At 41.6% G+C, this 20,717-nt stretch overlaps 1 protein-coding gene across 4 annotated transcripts; it reads left to right on the forward strand.

Moving 5' to 3' along the window:
* Window positions 1-464: 464 nt before the first annotated feature.
* Window positions 465-20,186, forward strand: dido1 (death inducer-obliterator 1). Of its 4 annotated transcripts, none has more exons than XM_004571867.5 (17): window positions 465-621; window positions 2,076-2,168; window positions 3,042-3,156; window positions 3,407-4,496; window positions 4,655-5,081; window positions 5,985-6,356; window positions 8,782-9,001; window positions 11,680-12,256; window positions 12,383-12,542; window positions 12,679-12,795; window positions 12,944-13,105; window positions 13,361-13,523; window positions 13,624-14,125; window positions 14,374-14,521; window positions 14,829-14,918; window positions 15,009-15,204; window positions 16,115-20,186. In XM_004571867.5, exons 3-17 carry the CDS (start codon window positions 3,075-3,077, stop codon window positions 19,546-19,548), a joined length of 7,740 nt encoding a protein of 2,579 aa, XP_004571924.3. In that variant the 5' UTR covers window positions 465-621; window positions 2,076-2,168; window positions 3,042-3,074; the 3' UTR covers window positions 19,549-20,186. The 4 variants fall into 4 exon arrangements, with proteins under 4 accessions (XP_004571924.3, XP_004571928.3, XP_004571927.3 ...); XM_004571871.5 differs by having other exon boundaries at window positions 12,944-13,057; XM_004571870.5 differs by having other exon boundaries at window positions 5,988-6,356.
* Window positions 20,187-20,717: the final 531 nt, after the last annotated feature.

Here is a 20,717-nt window from a genome sequence, read left to right on the forward strand (position 1 = left end):
GTTGAGGGGAACCTTAGGGTTTGGTTGAATGTAAATGTTATAAGACTGTACTAACAATGAAACAGCTGCGGCACATTTTAAGATTTGAACATTTCCATAATCTGCATCAAATGCCCCCAAGTAGACGTTTATGGGCCTATCAAAAACAGATTTTTGAGAGGTCGGAATTGTACATTTCTGTGTAAATTGTGACAAAAACAGTAAAGTAAAAAAGTAACATAGAAAGAGTTGTGACTGAAGTAAATTTTAAATATCAGCTCATAATAATAAGAGCTCATTTGGCAAACATTCACATGTTGGGACAAATATCAAGTAAATAGCTGAATTAGACTTATTTAAATCCACTAAGTTTAGGACAAATCACATTTTGTTAAAAAAAAAACAACAACCCCAAAACAATTACACCCTTTCCCGCCGTTTGAAAGTGATTACGTATTGACGGAACGTCGACCTCTGCTTCTACTTAGTTTCCCTCCTGGCCAATGGGGGCGCTGTAGACACAAAGCGTTTTGTGTAAACCGTCAGCCATCTGCTGCAGTCAGTTAGCTCCAAAGGGAATGGAAAATGGAGGACTGACCCACGAAAGAGCGAGGGGACATTATCCGTATTTATAACGCATGGGTGGGTAAAATACAGCAACTTAATTTATTTTAGTTCCGTTATATTTATTTTTGGAGTGTGTTCGTGCTTTTGTGTTTTGTTGCTACCAAACATGTCTAGGGCGAAGGTATCGGATGCGAGGACGTTGAACACGATTCGCTTGACGATAGCTTGAGTACAGTTACGCTTTTAAATTCGACTTCAGTTGTATACATTGGTTAAAATTTGAGTTTGCTACAAAATACTTGTCCCACGTAGTTTGTTTGTACTATATGTTGGCTTTTTAACGGTTACCTAAATGCTAATGATTTTAAGTTGAATTTGCCGCTAGCTTACCCACGCTCGCTGTGGCCAACAGCGCTAGCTAAGCTTACTGGCTACAAGTGCACGTTTTGCAACACGCAGTTTCGCATTGTGAAACAAAACAAAAACGACTAGAATAACCTAATAATACAAATGTAGTTTCAGTGTTATAGAAAGGGTTGCGTACCGTTTCCCACTGAATATTTCTTCGCCGCTTGTGGCACCCCGTTTGTAGTTTACATGAGCTAATGGTAAATAGCTAAGCGGTTGGCGGAATGTTGAATGTTTTGCGGCCGTCACTGGAGATGTAGGAGTGAAGAACGGGTCTGCTCTTATAGTATGCGGATTTTCCAATATCGTTTTGCTAGCTTGATTGTCTGCACATTGGGTTTTTTTGTTCTGTTTTTAAATAGTATCATGTGACAGTGTGGTATGCCGTATTGCAATGAAGAAATTAGATTATATCATGCGTCCTAAGGCCGTGTGCAGTCTACCTTTTAAATGTCGCGCAGCAAGTACTGGACACGAGTATGTCTCTTCCGATGACTGCCGTCAGGCAGCATCCTGATGTAAACCTTTAGCAAATGTGTTAAAGTTGTTTTTTTCTGTATAAGTATATACACAATATTATATAATATGAAATTTTATTTTCGTCATGGCCCCTCCCACCTTCCTCTGTTATAGCGGTCCTCCCATTCACGTGGCGAGTTGTCGTGACCACAGACATACCATTGGACAAAATCCCGTTCAGTCACACTCGCAGTCTTTGGGTGGATACCCCCCTCCAATCCATCGATGGCGGTGCAGTATGCAAGGCTTTATAAAAACGCTAATTTCAGGAAACTCAGGCGTCCATTGCGTAAGAATATTCATGCTAGAAGGCTTTACACAATTGCCAAAGGTTTCTGACTTGGTCTAACTTGTCTGAAAATGGCAAACTTGAACTTGCGTATTTGTAAAGTGATGGGTTGGCCTACTTATGCTTTCAGATTAGATTATTTCATCCATTTGCCCATGCTCTTAAAATGCAGCAGTCACTTTTTAAAAATATAAAAATATAATTTAAAAATTATAATTTGTTATTTTTGTCATCATACCATTGTGCTGCATGTCTGTTTTCTGTGAAGCCTGAAATAAATGTGTCCTAACTTGTGCTTCCTTGTGTCTTTCAGGTTCTCTAACCTCATACCAATTCTGATGATTTGGGATTTATGGAAGCTTTTTTGTTTGAAGAACTGCTTTGTTAGACATCTGCTGAACTGCAGGTATGGATATTGGTTTTCCCTGTCATTATTTTTCCTTAAATTAGAACAGCAGTTCTGGCTTTAGAGAATATAAAGGAAACATCATCTTAATTCTTGTAACTCAAACTGCCAAGAAGAACAGAAAAACAAAACTGGAATTTTATCAGACCACCAGGAACTTTGTCTAGGCTTGTGAATAGCTATAGTTAATTATGAGTGTTAAGTCTAAGATTATAAAGTGTTGTCATATTCTTAAAGTCATAATTTATTAACCTTTAGTTAAAGTGTATTTAAAAGTAAAGTATGTGGTTACGGTTTAAAAAAAAAAAAAGGTTATTTCAACCATGGCAACATTAGAGTTTTAGAGGATGTGCATCACTGCCTTTAAACAGCGGGATGGTTACTGATTTTTATTTATTTTTTGTAGTATTTTGTGGTTTTGCCCTTTAAAAAAGGGTTTGTGATTTTTGTCTGTATTAAATATGGCATAACAGTACTGGAAAGATCGCAAAGCACAGACTCTGTAGAATGATTCTCTTTATCCTGTTTGCCTAAATGATATTAAGATGTTTGTGCTATCGCGCCCATTTCCATGGGTGCTGTACATGGTGCTCTACACCCACAGGGTTCCCTATGCATGATAGCATTAGTGTCATAACATACCCTCTGAAGAGCTGCACTTAAAAAAAAGAAAAAAAAGAAGGAAAAATATTTTTTTAGTATTATTATTTGCGAGTGTAAGTACAAAAGAATATAACGAGTATGTCTAAGAATGATGACGTTATTAAGCATTCTTAGTGCTACCTTAAAGCTGGCACCCCTCAGTAATTTTCATTTTGTAAAGTGAAAAGAGTGACTCATAGTCGGTCTCTTGTTCTTTTCTCTGAACTGTAGACGTTAATTTTGAAAATAGTGACTCCATCATCTATGGATGGGAATGTGAGCCCTGAGCTCTCTCTAGCCCCTGAGCCAGAGCAGAGCTGGGACCGCATGGATAGCTGCTCTCAAGGTATCTTGAATGAGCTTTTTTTTTCCCCCCTTCACAATGCCTTGTCTTAAAAAGTAAAAGTGGGTACAATTATGGTGTCAGGGACTTTTATTTTAAATGTGGTTAGACATACGGTAAGTATGGGCGATATAAGAATTGAGCAGTAATTTTTGTGTTTTGGTTTGTTTTGCCTTACATATGCATGCTTGCAAAACATTCTCCCTTTCTTCCAATGTTATGCTGATTTGATATCAATAATGGTTGTTCACAGGCGTTGGAGAAGGACGGAGTGAGAAGGAGGAACAGTTTCACCTTGAAAGTGAGAATGTGCCAAAACAGTTGGTAGGGGAGCAAGATAAATCTTCAAAGGCCAAGAGTGAGCTAAAGAAGACTTGGGGTTTCCGTCGGTCCACCATTGCAAAGAGAGAGATGCCAGTGGAAGCGGTAACCGACAGCCCTGAAACCCGCTGTCCTGTGCGCCGTAGTGGCCGACAGCCTAAACGTACTGACAAACTAGAGGAATTCCTCTTGAATGCCAAAAGAGCGTCAAGAAAGAGCGCACCTCCCAGTGTGGAAAGTGGAGATCCTCCTTCACAAACCCCAACTGATGCAGAGACGGCCTCAGAGGCCAGCTTTGATGGTAATGCTGATTCCAAGGCCGTTGAGGAAAAAGCAGAGACTCCTGAGAGAAGGACAAGGAGTGGTGCAAGGAAGCAGACTCAAAAGAAAGGTCGAGGTAGTGGCAGGCAGACCCGAGGTGGTGGAGCGACGGTGAAAGATGAGGGAAGCTCTGAGAATGAAGAAGACAGTAAAGATGCTGTCAAGAATACACAGGATGACAGTGAGGAGAAAAAAGAAGAAAAGAGTGATCTCACTTCTGAAGCTGTAGGGAGTGTCAGTGCAGCACAGACTCAGCCAGAGGAGGACTCTGAGAAGAAGGAGTTTGCTGAGGAGAAGAATGACGATAAAAATGATGAACTTGAGAAGACTGGCGAGGATGAGGCAGACAAGGCTGCAGCAGTGCAGGGAAAACGTGGACCAATACGGACATATGTCAATAAAAAGAAGGCAGCTAATCAGAACATTACACCTGTTAAAGCTTCTGACAACAAGAACAATGCTCTTGTAAAGAAGGAAGCAAAGCCTAAAGCTACCCAGAGTGGTGTAAAAACACGGAAACCCCAGACACAGGAGGAGGAGGAAGAGGGGGAGGAGGAGGAAGAAGAAGAAGAAGAAGAAGATGATGAAGATGATGAGGATGAGAATGACTTATCCACATCGTCATCTTCAGTGGAGTCTGATGATGGAGGCTATGACCCCAATGCACTTTACTGCATCTGTCGTCAAAAACATAACAAAAGGTTTGTTTTGGCCTCTCTTTATCCTGTAGTGCATAAACTTGTTTTTGTTTCTCTCTACTGTCTCTTAGTTGCCTTTTGTAGGAATCATTTCATACACAAGTAAAAAAATGTTTTAATTACTATTATTTGAGAATGTCTTGATATTCACTGCTCACCAGGTTTATGATCTGCTGTGACCGCTGTGAAGAGTGGTTTCATGGGGACTGTGTGGGAATCACTGAGGCCCGTGGACGGCTGATGGAGAGAAATGGGGAAGACTACATCTGCCCAAACTGCACCGCTAAGAAAAACCAGGTGGTCAGGCCTGCAACTTCTATTCTTTCTACAAATATGGAAATTGGGAAGCCCAAAACTGATTTTGCTTCGCCGACCAATGCTTCCACTCCTCCTGTTACCTCGTCTACAAGTGCTGTTAAAGGTAATAATGCCGGAGGGGACTCCAGTCCGTCAGCTGTTCGAGCAGCAGCTTCATCTGCACAAACTACTGGTACTGATGAGAAAGCAACAGAGGACCTGGGTATCAAAGGAAGGATAGAGAAGGCTACTAATCCAACGGGAAAAAAGAAGATAAAAATCTTTCAGCCGGTAGGTCTTTGCAGCTGATATGAACGTAAAAAATGTTTTAGCCTCCAAATTATTTTTTGCACATCTTATTATTAAATATTTAACAGTGGGTTTTAAGTGCGGTCCTTAATTTGATGCCATGCTTAATGACTTAATTTCTCATTTGATGCCATATACCAGTTACATTACTACTGCTTTTTGAGTGCATAAATGTTGGGTTTTTTTAAAGGGAAAATTATGTGCTTTTTATTTTTTTGTCATATACTACCATGGTGCATGCTGTGATTTTTAAAATAATAAGGCCAGTATATGTAGATGTAATATCTGTGTGCTAAAAGTTCAAGCTTCAGACTGCTGTAAATGCTCTGTGTGTGTTTTTTCTACTGTTGGATCTGTCTGATGTCATAAAGAGGGCATATTCTCAGGGTCCATTGTGGTTTAGTTGCAGGCCTGCCCTTTTCAGACCTTCCATTTACAAATTCCAGCCAGCTAGAAGGGGGAGGGCTGCACCAAGTGTCAATTTAGGATAAATTTTAAATGTTAATATATAAATCACACAAAGCTGCACTAAATCCTAATAGAGCTCAGGAATCAAATATATATAGCTTAATTATGTAGCTGAAAATGAGCACAGTAATCATTATTTTCAAGAATGTCAGTTAGGTTGTAATAATTGGTGGCAGGTAGGGCTCTCTGCCCAGTTTTCTGCTGAGAGATGTAGGTGTTTTTCACATGTAAGTTTACAGATAAAAATTGAAAGCATGGCAAAAAGAAGCCTACCTAAAGCAGCTTGAAGCTCAAAATTCTTTAAATGCTATTATGATCACAATTAATAAGATGATTCTTAAATTGTTTGAACTGACAATCGTACAGCGAAATGCAGAATATCAGTAGCTGTTAATTTTATTTTGTACTGGCTTGAAGCAGGCAGTACAGCAACCAGCTGAACCAAAGGCAGAGAAGGCCACACCACCTGTTGAGAAGAAGGCAACAGAAGGCACACCAGAAGTCAAAGCCCCACCAGACACAGTACAGAAAGTCGCATCACACGTGGAGGTGAAAACGACCCCAACATTGGCGGTTCCCGAGGACAAGGCTGAGCGAAAGGCTGATGAGGAGTCTTCCCTCTCGAGATGTATTGGACCTGGCTGTGAAAATGATGCCCAACCTGATTCTGTGTACTGTGGAAACGACTGTATCCTGAGACATGCTGCTGCTGCCATGAAGTCCATCACTGATGTCAAAGAGCCCAAGCAAAAGGATAAGGCCAAGGCTCAGAAAAAGTCCACACTAAAGGTAACTTGGATGGCCTAAAATGATGACGTTTGCCTGGTTTTAAAGCAGGAATGTTAATTCCCTTTGACAATTAAAAAGTTATTAGGTAGTCACCAACACTTGAGTCTGTTGTTTCACAGACTGAACTATCTAAACTGAATCACTCCTTATATTTCATAGTCATTCATTGAGTTTTCATCATGTCTTGACACATTTGAGATATTATATCAGCATTGTTTGCTGAAGTTAATATAGTCAGATGTCATTACTGTCTTGTTTGGGAAGAAAAATTCACCAATTTAGTTTCATCATTTGTCTTGGCAATATCAAGTTTCCTTGTTTTTGATTACACTCTGCATGTCAGTGTCAGTACACAAGGCATAAATATAATTGAATGGTCTACTCTTAATTCTAACATTTAAACAAATGGGAACTGCTAAACTCTGATTTCAGCATAATTTGTTGTTTAAGTGCTGGCCTAAATAAGCAAACTTATTGGGTCGGCACACAAACCTAGTCTTAAAAGGCTTTTTCCAGTATGAAACGTGCATTTATTTCATGTGAAGTGGCAGAAACATGCATACTACTGGCCAATCGGGGCATAAAATGGATGTATTTGTAATAGTGTAATTTGCAGAAAATGGATCAACACAGACAGTTAATCCATTGTCAGATAGATGATGCTATCTGATCTTTGAACACTCTTTGAGTTCTCAAAGAGAATAATTCCTCAGCATTCTACTGTGTCATGACACAAAGAAATGTGCTGCATACAGATTAGGGTTTTTAAGACAACCAGCATGTATTAACTTTACAAGCCAATATAAATGATCCATTATAATTTTCAGTTCATAAAGACTACTGATGTTCCCTCGCCCTGGTGAATATGGGGTGACTTTATGCAGGAACAATGATGAAGCACTGACAGTCATGGCTGTAGTTTGTATACACTATCACAGGTTACATTTTTAATATATTGGGCAAAATCTAAAGACTTAAAAAGTGCAGACTCGTTTGTCTTATAAATGGTCTATATTCTTGTTTGTGCTCTTTTTTTTTTTTTTTTTTTTTTTTTTTTTTGTGTATAGATTAAAATTTGTGGTTACATTTGCTACGTGTGTTTTAGCTCAGTATTAATGTATTTTTTTCTCATTGACAAGAAAAGCAGTCAGTAGTCTCACATATGTTGCTTCTGAAGTGATTGTTTGCAAACTTTGTCTTGTGGGGAAAAAAAACTGGGGGAGAAAGGCCTTCTCCAGGAACTCAAAAGGACTTTCGTATTAAAGCTTCAGCAGCTTGGAGAGGAAGTGAGCAGTGATGCACACTAAAGTGGCTTAACTCAATCCCTGAGTTTAACAACTCCTTCAGACATTGGGTGTCTTTATAAATGTAGGTCTTGTCCTGCTAACGTCTTTTAAAACTGGTCCAGAGGTTTAGGAAAGACCATGAACTCACCTGTATAGCAGATTATGTAATCATTTACTTGGTTTTGTGAAGTTTAAATCCATGGTCATAATTTAAACTGGAGAGCATATACAGGAAGCCTGACAATTTTGGTATGCTAGGCCCAAACACTAATGTTAATGTTCCGGATTTAGATAATTTTCAATTTCAAAAAAAGAAGTTCAGTACACAGTACAATAATCATAGAAATGTGTCCAGGTTTAGACTTGGATACATGCAAAGCAGTGTAAGAGACCTCCAGCTCCAGCATTGGAGTACACAGAAATGTCATTAATATGTTTTAAATTATTAACTGCACACTATTTGTATGCTTAAAGAGGAGAGTAGACTGAAAAGGCTATTGATTTTGTTTACCTGTTTTGTTTGGAGAGAGAAAAATCTGTTCTTAAAACAACACAAGTAAACACGTTTTAAACATCTTCATTTGTTGTTAAAGGAACAGTTCACCACCTCCTAAATAAAAGTGATGTGTGTTTCCTGCCCCGTTGTGCTGTTTTTTCCATCTTGATTTTGATGGTATCAGTTGACCAGTTAGAGATTTTGGCCGGGGAAATGTTCTTTATTAGAGTGGAGCGAGATGGTACTTGCCTTATTGTGCTCAGAGTGCCTATAAATGCATTTTTTAAAACTCAGCTTGAGTGTCTTTAAAACTACAAAATAAATAAATCCACAAACCTTGATCTGAGCAGGTTCATTTGAAACTATTTTCTTTCTACTCTATAAACAAATAAAACTTGTAGCTAGCAGTCCCTACAGCTCAGCTAAGGAGGGCTGCCATAGGTGTTTAAAAGCTGCACAGATCACAGTGGGTAGGTGGATGTTTTCTTTGCATAGTCATTTGATTCATGAGTATAGGCAATATGAATAAAAATGTACTGTAGGCCTGGATAAAAAGATTTGAATTTGGTTTTGGGCTGAACTGTCACTTTAAATCAATCTGAGTGGCTAAAACGTCTGAATGTGTTTCTTCTCGTCTATTCAGGGGACCGGTGCCGGTGGGAAGAAGGTGCAGAAGAAGACCCAGGAGGAGTCGGATAGCGAAGACCACAGTCCTGATCCAGATGATGATGACGACGAAGATGAGCATGCTGAGGAACACCCACCTCCGCCAGCCACTGCATCCTGGTCCAGCGACCATAATTACATTGCAGTAACACCAGAAAAGACTACACCCATATCACCAACAGTGTTAAACAAAAAGTGTATGTATCTCTTTGAAGGTCTTGATCTGTTGTTGAAACCATACTGTTGCTCTTCCATTATAAATGTGCTCCTGTCATGCTAACATCCTTTAAAACTGGTCCAAACGTTTGGGAAAGAACATGAACTCATCTGTATAGCAGACTACTTTATCATTTACAAGGTTTTGTGATGTTTAATGTAAGGATTTTGTTGTCTAATGAAAACTTGGCAGCTGTGAACAGGTAAGTGTCCCGTGTGATTTTGGTAAGTATTTCTGATCCAGCAGATAGTTATTTGGAAAGGGGTCCTTCACTCCATTGGTTGCACTCTTTTAAGATTACTTAATTAAGTTGGACAATGTGTTCCTTGGCTCTAGAGGAGCTTTCTGAAGCATGAAACAACTTGCATCGCTCTTATCTTGGCTTTGAATTGGAGCCTTTTAATTTCTTACAGAAAGCCTGTGCTGTAAATCAAAATCATCATTTTGGAAGTTGCAGACATTTACATTGAGGCCGATGTGTTATGAGAAAATTTTTTTTTTTTCAGAGCAATGCCTCTGCTGCATTGATTTTAATCCCTTAGTTTCAGGAATGCCTCCCGGGAGTCCCTGGTCTTTTGGAAATGCAGCACTGGTTTGTTGGAGTACCCCTTTTATAGGTTTCCCACATATGTGCCTGCAACCTAAGAGATTATAAAGGCCAGTGTGGTAGAAACAAAAAGGAGGGCAATATCTTAGTGATTGATTGATATGACGTGTGTGTGTTTTCAAATTACCTGGTTGGTTTGACCGTACATGTCTCTTCACATCCTGGGTTCATCTCCTCAGCTGTTGGTCTCAAATAAGGCCCTTCCCTCCCATCCTCCAGCAGGTAGGTGTCTGAGCTGTCCCCTGTGATAATGTCAGCCTATGAAGTTGGGTCATATTGAGCTGATTAAAAATCCAACCTTGTGTTTTTTGCCCTTCATTTTATGAGTAATGGGCTATTTTTTTCAAAGTTTTTCATGCATGTTGAATATGATTCATCACTGCTCGTGGGAAACTGGTTTTAAAATAAAAGGTGTTAAACTGATTTTTGGATGCCTCGATTGATTATGTGAGCGTTGTTGGCTTGCCGTAGGATATCCTGACCAGTTAAGCTTAATTAGACATGTGCAACTGTTTAAGTCTACACACACTATGAAGACTTTGAAGCTTGAGAGCCTCTCAGATGGTGAACAGCTGGATATGACAGAACCTCTATCAGACTGGAGCACCTGTGGAGATGCAGTGAAGTTCAGGAATGCTACACCTGAAGATGAAATCTGAAGACCTGGGCTGAGCACAAAGGGCTAAAAGAAGTGCCATCTTGATTTTTTTTAAACATATTTTTTGCACCTGATTTTAAATGTAATGAGGGAACAATATGAAATGTGGACAGTTTCATTTTCTGTCTGGCTGCCTCTACAAAAAGCCTGGAGAAATAGTGAGGATTTTACCTGATGGGACAGCAAAGAGTAATTGGGTATAAATGCATTCCTAATGTTCAAGAAGGCCATATAGCCACTGATGGTTCTTCAACAGGGGGAAGTTAGAGCTCAGTGATTTGATCATCCATATCCCTTTTGCTGAATGATGATTTTGGCTTGTTTGACAACTTATGATCTATAGAAAAGAGCTGATTTTAGTTGCTCTGGTTGTATATATTGTATCATTGCACAAAGGCATAGTGTAAACATTTGGTGGCTGTATAGTATGTCAAGTTAGCTCAAAGCTAATGCAGTTCTGCCGCACGTTTGAGATGACGGAAGGACAAACATCTGCACATGACAGTTTGAAAGTGTTTACCAGGTAGCAGATCTATTGGCTTACTGGTTGCCCCCCCCCCGCCCCCCATATCAAATTAGGAAATATTCTATGTGATATTTATTGCGACTGAAGCTTTTGATCAAATGGATTACTACTGTCTCCACAATTTGAAAGAGGAGAAGAATTTGGCTTTGGTGTTTCTGGGGTCAGAGTTCAACTATCAACTTGATGGTGCATATAGGTGATCTTGTCATATTAACTAATTATATTTACAGTGTTATGGTTAGACTAAATTACATTTTGATATTTAGGGTGTGTGACACCTATGGCACATGGTTATAACCAGTGGATACCTGGTTGTGGTTGCTTGGAGCTGGTAGTTGTAGATCTTTTTAGATTTAATGCTATTTAGTTCATTCTGCTTGGCTGGCACATGATTTATAGTACTTGAACCTGCTCATCTTCTATGTGAATATATCAAAATGATTGGAGAACAATACTAATTTTGTCGTTGAGGATCATCACTTGCATATTTCTATAATAGTTGGGAAGAAGGTATCGCCCCCACTACTGTGCTGTCACTACTACAAAATAAAAAGGGACTTCATCTGCTCTGTTGTCAACTTTGTTTTTTTGACAGTGTTCTCTCTCTCTCTCTCTCTCTCTCTCTCTCTCTCTCTCTCTCTCTCTCTCTCTCTCTCTCTCTCTAATATGATTTGCATTTTTACTAGTTTTTTGGGGGATTCAGTTTATTTGAAATACATTTTAAAACTGCTTAACTTCGACTTAGCAATATAGTCTGATTTGTGCAATTGACTGCCTGTAATTTAGCAAAATATGTTGCCACATTGCACATTACAACTGAACATTATCACATATTTTAAAATATTGGATCTTGTTCTTGTTTTCCAGCCCCAACTAAAGAAGAGAAGCACAGTGAGAAGGACCATAAGGAAAAGGAACCAGCCCCAGCTCCTGAGAAATCCTCTTCAGCATCTGCGGCAGCTGGAAAAGGAAACAAGAAGTCCACAGCAACAAAACCAACCAAGGTTTCCCCAAAGGGAAAGAAACCTCCAGTTCAAGCTGCCAGTTCAAAGGGATCCAAGAAGCCTGTAACACCCCCAGCTAAAACTGCAACAAAGTCCAAAAAGGCCGGCCAGCCACCCGTCCACTCCCCATCTCCCTTTCCTTCAGGCCCGATCCACGTCACAGGAGCACTGAGAGTCACCAAGTCTAACTTCACCATTCCCAAGAAGCAACCTCAGCAAAAGGACACTAGTCCCCACAGACAGTCGTCCTCATCCCCTAGAGTCCCATCATCTCCCGTTTCCTCCTCTCCCTCCAGCCACTCTTCATCCTCCAGACCTACACATTCAGCTGTTTCAGCACCACCTGTTTCAGCACCACCTGTTTCCCCTATGCCGCTTCCACCTAACAACCAGATGAGACAGAACATCCGGCGGTCTTTGACAGACATCCTTTATAAAAGGTGAGTGACCTGCAAGTCCCAGTTTGATTTTTTTTTTTTTTTCCAAATTCTTTCTTCTTTTGGTTCCAAAAACATTACCCGAGGTCTGCAGATTTAAACATACATTCTTTTGTTCATTTCCACCAGGGTGTGCGACAGTGATGATCTGAAAATGACAGAGAGCGAGGTGGGGCGACTGGCATTTGCTATTGAAAAGGAGATGTTTAACCTCTGTCTTAGCACCGACAGCAAATACAAAAACAAATACAGGTCCCTCATGTTCAATCTGAAGGACCCTAAAAACAAAGTGAGTCAACATTAACGTGCATGCTGTTTTCAGTAAAGTACATATCTTGTGTTTATGCAGCTGTGAATGGAAGGACACCAATTATAGCTTGAAAAACATATTCTCATGTTTGCGCTGTATGGCATGTTTGTCTCAGGGCTTGTTCTACCGAGTGGTGGGAGGTGAGGTCAGTCCCTTTAGACTGGTCAGACTAAGTGCTGAAGAGCTGCTTTCAAAGGAGATATCTGAGTGGAGGAAGCCTGAGGCTCCTGAGGTAAATGGCACTGCCTTTTAATTCAAACATCAGGTGTAGGGCAGCTTAAGACTCATAAATTTTCCTGTTAGGATTTGCAGTTTTGAAAAACCTGTCTGCATAAATTTACACCATTGTAAAGTTTTTTTCCCCTTTTCCTTTTCTTTAGCCTCAGTCTCCTAGTGCAAAAGCCCATTCAGGGCAGTCCAAACCAGGCAACAGGCATGATGGTGGCTCCCATAGCGCCGATGTGGAGGATGCTCCACCAACATCTGATGCAGATGTATGTATCTCTGCCACCACTTCATCTTCTCGCATGGCTTCTTCTACAGTAAGTGGTGGCAAGCTGCTGCTCTCACCCTCTTTTTTTCATGCATGAGGTTCTTGGCACACAGTGCAAACTATCAAAGAATGTTCACCAGCTTACAAGTTATCGCCTCTTGTCCTGTCAGTTTCTTTCCTAAGCTTTATCTGCCTCTCACAAAATGCATGGGTGTGTGAACCACTGAGAATTGTAGTTGTTACATGAGTGCCTGCGATTCCAGTTCATCTGAAGTTTGACTGATCTTCTTTGGTATATCCTCAGGATCAGGAGGAATCTGGTTCCACCCCTTCAGCTTCAGCTCAGGCATCTGCTGCTGAGGGGAACAGTGGCAGCAGCATGCCAGACATTTTTAGTAGCATGCTCAAAGACACTACTTCTGAACACAGGGCCCATCTGTTTGACCTCAACTGCAAAATATGTACAGGTAAATAAGAGGCTAAGAAGAAGTGCTATCATTTTTCAGCAGAATTGATTATTATATGGATGATTTATTTCTTTATTTTTGTAATAATCTTGCCTTGTAGGCCAAAAGACAGAAGATGAGCCTGCTGCTAAAAAAGCCAGACTCACCAAGAAGCCTGAAACAAAGCCACCTAGACAAGAGTCATTCTCATCCAGATCAGGGGATGTCTCACCTGTCAGCCAGCCACAGGCCGGCATGGCCACCTACCAAGATCCTTCATTGTACCAACACCCGGCCTCTTCATCCTACCAGTCCACCGTAGAGCCAGCAGTTCCAGAATCACAGCCACAGCTCTATCAGGAGGATATCACCACGATGGCACCTGTAGCACAGGCCCCTGTACCCATCTCCTCTGTCAGTATCACCCGCAGGGACCCTCGCATGGCCAGGCACAGCACCGGGGTGAGCGTCACTTACATGGCCCCAGAAAAGCCTGCCAGCAATGCAGCAGACCCACTCCCAGCTCCTGTTACTGCTCCATTGGAGGTTTTACCTAAGGCACCACTACCGATGCCCCCTGCACCGCCACCTTCAGTTGCTGCGCCCAAACTGTCAAAAACAAGGTGCTACATCTCACCAAAGTTCTTAAAAATACCAGAGAGCTCTCTTTTTAATAAGCTTTAGTATTTTGCACAGATATTTTACGTTTTAGCTAAAAGTATACCAGAGTAAAGTAACAGCAGCTGTAGTGCTGGTGATACTGAGGGACTTTGTTGTTGATGAGATGCTTTGAGATACTGTTTTGTGTAGTATGTTATAGTAAGAGACTGCATGTAGCCTGTCTAAAAGGAAGATGCTTTTGTTTTTACAGTGGATCTGAGCCGCCTCCTGAGGGGGAAACTGCAATATTTCTCCATGGTCAAGAGAAGATTTGGAAAGGATTTATCAACATGCAGTCAGTAGCAAAGTTTGTAACCAAGGCTTACCTGGTCTCGGGATCATTTGAACACCTGAAAGAGGTACATTTTCTAAAGCAAGAATATTTTCGTTATCATTAATGATTCATAGAAATGACATTTATGGTATTAGTTTTCTTTGTAAATGCCTTATGCTTTTTCTTATTTAAACATTTTGGTCTTCAGTTAGAAGAAAGTAGAATGCAAAAAGGCCCTAAAATGAAAAAGGATAGTCCAAGAATAAAAAATATCTGGTTGTAAAGGAGTATAATAGGTCCACTTTAATATCAGACCCTGTAATCTTTGAATTTCAAACTGTTTGACATACATACAGGCCAAAAAAATAACTGGTTTTGTTGTTGTTGTGCAGGATTTGCCAGACACCATTCATGTTGGAGGTCGGATTTCTCCAACCACAGTTTGGGACTATGTTGGGAAACTAAAAACCTCCCTCTCCAAGGTTTGTTAGTACAAAAACTAACTTGTTAAAAGGCTGTTTTAACTTTAAAGCCTTGCATGAAACTGTACTGTTTTCTTTTTCAAATCACAGGAGCTGTGCCTGATCCGTTTCCATCCAGCCACAGAGGAGGAAGAGGTGGCATACGTCTCTCTTTTCTCTTACTTTAGCAGCAGAAAAAGATTTGGTGTGGTAGCTAACAACAACCGCCGCATCAAAGACCTCTATCTCATCCCCCTGGGCTCAAAGGACCCATTACCCTCCAAACTGTTGCCATTTGACGGGCCAGGTAAGCATGTAAAGAGATAGATGTATACATCTTTGTGGGTATTTGTGTGTAAATTTGTAAATATTATTGTTTTTATGGTAAAACTTTCTTTCTATTCCTTGTGTGTTTGGAGTATGTTAAATCCATTTTTTCCTGAGGTTGGAAAAGAGAGTTGGTTTAATTGATGGGTTTGTACTGTAGAGGGTGCTCACGCTCCTTGTTGATACCCTGTAAATATCTCTGCATGTAACAGTTACTGTGTCTCTTCTGTGTATTTGACTTAATAAAGAAAGTTTGCATCGCAGGTTGTCATGTTAGTCTCAGCTTGTTGTTTCTTCTGAGCTGGATCAGTGAAAACAATATTGGATAGATGTTACCAGTACACTTCTATGAGCTATGTTTTCAGTCACATTACAAATAGGTTTTGCTCATTCTTTCACATGCTGCACCACTGAAACAAAGTCACTGTTTTTATTGCATTTAGTCTTAAACAACAGCTGAGAAGTTACGGCAACATAAAGTCAGCTGTCCATTTGGGAATCTCAGGGCTATTTTTTTCTGCATATTTTGCAACTATTAGCTGTTGATGATTCTTTTTATATTAAAGGAGTGAAATGAAATGTCAGTGTGGAAATCATTGGCCCTGACTGTAGGGTACTGATGATAACAAAGCATCAAAGTTATTATATTCACACAGTTTTATTGGGTTTTGTTTTTTTGTTTTTGCCACTGTCAGTAGATTATCTGGAAATTCATCATCAGCACATATCACAACTGACAGATATCAGCAAATTTAACAATTAGTCTTCTATGAATTTTGGTTTTATGTCTTTTAAAACCAAGTACAGTACATTTTGTTTCAGTTTGGACCATGAAAACATTTCTTTAGCTTTGCACGTTCAGCTTATTTTTTGGTCTTTTTATTTCACAGGTCTTGAACCAGCTCGTCCCAACCTGCTCCTTGGCCTGCTGATCTGCCAGAAGGATAGAAAACGTCCTGGTGCTCCGTTAGAAAGTGAAGAGAAACGGTCCAAGACTCAAACCAAAGATGCAGAGGAAACCAGCCTTCCAAAGCCACCTCCTGCAGTCAAAGCAGAAAAGAACACACGGCAAAGTCTTGAAATCCCCTTCAGCACAACTCCTCCAGGATCACCTCCATCTAGCTCCTCCGAGGCTTCCACCACCTCTGTTCTGTCCCTGTTATCTTCCATCAAGGCTCCATCCACATCCGCTACCACTGACAAGGACTCCGTTTCTTCATCCAACTCTGTTTCTTCATCCGCAGCAGCTGCCACTCCTCTTGAGACCATTCTCAAGACTCTTTTTGGCAAGAAAAAACATGACTCTGAAGCTTCCAACTCACCGTCTGATCAGGGTGGGGAATTTGCTGCCCCAACAGGTACAATGTTAGATCCTATAGTTCAGAAGTTTGCACAGATTTCTAAAGAAAAAACAGTAGAGGAGGATGAAGATGACCGACCTTATGACCCAGAAGAAGAATATGACCCCAGTAGATCCTACAATGTGCCGAAGAAGCCTATGGAGGTGGTAAGCAAACCTGAAGTCACTAAGCAACCTAAGGTGGAAACAAGTGAAGCTGATGATGTTGCATATGACCCAGAGGATGACTCTATTTTCGAAGAGGTTAAAACTTTAGTTCCAGGTCAAGCTAAGCCTGCAACTGAGTCTGCAGCCGATCCCCAAAAGATTCTTGAGAGCCTTAAACACATTGGTGATCAAGCATTGCAGAAACAAGGAGAACAGCAAATGTCCTCTACAAGCACTCCTATTGCCTCAGTGACACTTGCAAGCACACTCTTAACTCAACCTGCAAAATCTCTTTTGGCCAATTGTCAGTTGCTACAGCTTGGCAAAAAGGTTGAGGAGCTTGTGAAATCTTCATCTGTTGCTCCTTTAATCAATCAGAGGAGAGATCCCAGACAAAGCAGGGATCCTCGCCAGTCTACAGGCAGCAGAAAACTGTCTGATGAACCCGAGGACAAAGAGGAGACACCTGCTCCAGTGACCGATCCTGTTCCTCCAGCCTCACAGCCTGAGGTGCAAGAGCTGCAGTCGCCTAAAACAGGCGAACCTGCAGACTCGTCACAAGATTCAGACCCCTCACTGCATCAAGAGGAAGTGAAAAGTGAGGCGCTAGTTTTCATGGAATCGGACAAGGCAGAGGTTTCAATTCCTTTATTAGGCGAAAAGGTGGACCCTGATATGGAAGTCAGCTACACAGATGAGAAAGAAGAGAAAAAAGAGGAAAGCGAGCCAGTTAAGTCTGAAACAAAGATGGACAAGTTCAGTATGTGGCCAAATGCAGCCAGTATTTTAAAAGCTGAGGATTCAGAGTATGAGGAGAATAGCCAAGAGACATCTACAGCAAGATATTACAGTGAGCCTGCAAAAACATCCAAAATAACTTCAACAATCCCAGTACTCACTCAGAGCACAGCAGCAGCTGACACTCAGTCACATCACATGCTGCATCACATGACAGGGTCAGACTTCGACAGTGAGTACAAACCTCCAGCTGACATTCCTCCACAACCCAACTTCTCCCTTCCCCGTTCCATGCAGGGCCAAAATCTAATAATGAGGCCGCCTCCAGTGCCTGTGCTACCACCCATGCAGGCCATGCAAGGTCCTCCAATGTCAGCCCCCCCTCCTATTCAGGGACCCCCTCCTCCAATCCATGTTCCTCCCCCTGTGCACAGTCATCCCCCAATGCAAGGTGACAGCAGTCAGCAGTATGGCCCACCACCATCTTCATACCCTCCCTATCAAAACCAGTGGTCAAGCACGCAGCCACCACCTCAACAGCCACCACCTGGCCCACCACCTCAGAATATCATGCCACCCAGAGGCCCACCACTACCACCATTCCCTCCAGTAACCCAGAGGGGCCCACCTCCTCAGATATTTGATCCCTCCATTCCCCCTCAGCACATTGGACAACCAGGTCCCCCTCCAGGACTTCCCCTTCCCCCCACCTTCGATGGACAGAACAGCTTAGCTCCGCCCAGATTCACTAGTCCTCCCCCACCACCTTTTAATTTCCCTGGAAACAGAGGTCCTCCTCTGCCTTTCACCGCTCTGCCACCTGGTCACTTTGATAACAGGCTTCCTCTTCCAAATCTCTTTCCAGGGCATAGGGGTCCCCCACCACCTCAGTATGGTGACCATGGGGCTCAACCAACAATAGTAGACCAGGCTCGAGGATCTGCAGAACAGTATAACAAAGATGCTGTTAATAATCCCAATCAGGGCCCTCCACCAGGTCCAAGCTACCGGGGACCTCCACATAACCAGTATGAGGACAGACGAGGTCAGCCTCCCAGTGGAGAGCACTTCAATCCACAAATCCAGTATGGGGGCTCCAGACCTCCATCTTCACCACCACACCGAGGATTTTTTGATGAGCACAGAGGTCCTCCATCTCAGGAGACCAGACCTCCGCCTTTTGCAGGCTCTGACCGGTACCGCTTTGACAGGTACTCTGATGAGGCGAGACCTGTTCGCCACAGCGGGCCACTGCTGCCAACTCCTCCGGAGGCTCCACTAGGTCCGCCAGACCTACACCGGGACGATCACTGGCGCCGCCATTCTCCTGAAATGAGGAGGAGGAGCAGCACCACCCGTGAGGACTCAGAGCCTCGCAGTGGAGATCGCTTCAGCCGCTTTGAAGGACATAGAGAACTCATTCATGGTTCCTCACAGGCCCCTGATGAGAGGCCGAGGGATCTGTCTGAGGACCGCCGGAGAGAGAAAGAGAGAGATGTCCCTCATGCTGGCAGGCCCTCATGGGACAAGGGGCAGGGAAAGCGGTGGAGCCGAGAAAGAGAGTGGGACAGAGGCAGAGAAAGGGACCGGGATAACGAGCGTAGCCGAGAAAGAGACCGCAGCAGAGGGAGGGAGGGTGAGAGGCACAGGGATGCAGAGGGAGAACGACACAGGGATCAAGATTCAGACAAGAGGCGAGACCGAGATAGGGACAGGGAAAGAGACAGAGACAGAGTTAGGGAATCTGACAGGAAAGACTTGGACCGAGATAGGGGAAGAAACCGTGACAGAGAGCGAGAACGAGAGCGTGAGAGAGACAGGAAGCGGGACCGATCCAGAAGCAGAGAGAGAGACCGTGACAGGGATCGTGGGAAAGATCGGGGTAGAGACAGGGACAGAGATCGAGATAGGGACAGAGAGAGGGAGAGAGAGAGAGAAAAGGAGAGGGACCGTGACAGAGGCAGAGATCGTCGGGAAAGAAGCAGAAGCCGAGATAAGAAAGAAGAGAAAAAGGACAGTAAACACGATACGTCCAAGGACAGTGATAAAACCACAGAAAATAGCAAGAACGTTTCCTAGTCTCTGTTTTATGGACATTACGGTTCCAAGACTTTTACATCTTTAATCACTGTAAAAACAGAAGAGCAGTATTTCATCAGATTTCCACGGTTGTGTTCCTACCAGACAAAAACATTTAAATATGTTTGTATTCTCTTTGTCACCTAAAGGTTTCTAAGTTTGTTTTATTACATTTGAAAAGCAAAAAACTGAATGCAAGCTAAACTGCTTGTGGTACAAGACGTATTAATGTAGGCTGCACAGTCCTATTACATGTACCTTTTTTTGTCAAAGCATTTTTCTTTTTAGAAAACAATAATGTAACTGATTCACACCATTTGCAATATGTAAATATGAATGTATTTGTGTATATAAGGATGTTTTTAATCATACTTTTCTAAGTAGAGAAAATAAAAGCCATATATCTGAGATGGACAATGTGAAGGCTAAAGATACACTGAGACATAAATGTGTTAATATGTTCAACAGATTTGAAATAAAATGACATCAGCCTTACAGTATACACCACAAAAATGGTTGTTTATGAACTGTCACTTTTTTTTGTTTCAGCTCTACTAATAAACCTGTTTGATGGCATTTGTTTTGGATGTAAACAGTTTTTCTTTCAAATATAAATGAAACGATTATTCATCTTAAAAGTGGTGTGGGGTTTTTTGTGTTCACACTGTTGTTTTAGCTACACATACTGATTATTAGCTTATTGAGTCAGATGATAAAGTGAGCAGTTTCAGTTGTTAAAGATCAGAAATCAAAGCTTTTCTTTTTCAGTAATAAAACGCGTATTAATCTCGATAATTAACTTTCAATTTAGGAGCTTATTTTTTCAGTCCATATAGAACCACCATATAATATTTTGGCCATGGCCTGTACTAATATGAATATATATATATAATTGTGAAGAAATTCAAGCTTCAGCAACACCGACTACAATACAGAACCTCTTTAATGTTTGACCCATGCTGCAGTAGAAAAACAAAGCAAACAAAAAACCACACATCCACATCTCCTGATGAGGCGCCGACTAGACAGTCCAATAGAAAACTTTTACGCCACCATAAGCCAGATAGATCCACCTGTGGGGGTGGTTAAGTGTTATCCCACCCAGCGTCAAGCAATTTAAAACAGTTTAAAATGAAACTGAAAAATAACCCGAAAGCTTACAAGAAAAA

The sequence above is a fragment of the Maylandia zebra genome, linkage group LG5, assembly GCF_041146795.1.
Source record: "Maylandia zebra isolate NMK-2024a linkage group LG5, Mzebra_GT3a, whole genome shotgun sequence".
Classification (NCBI taxonomy): domain Eukaryota; kingdom Metazoa; phylum Chordata; class Actinopteri; order Cichliformes; family Cichlidae; genus Maylandia; species Maylandia zebra.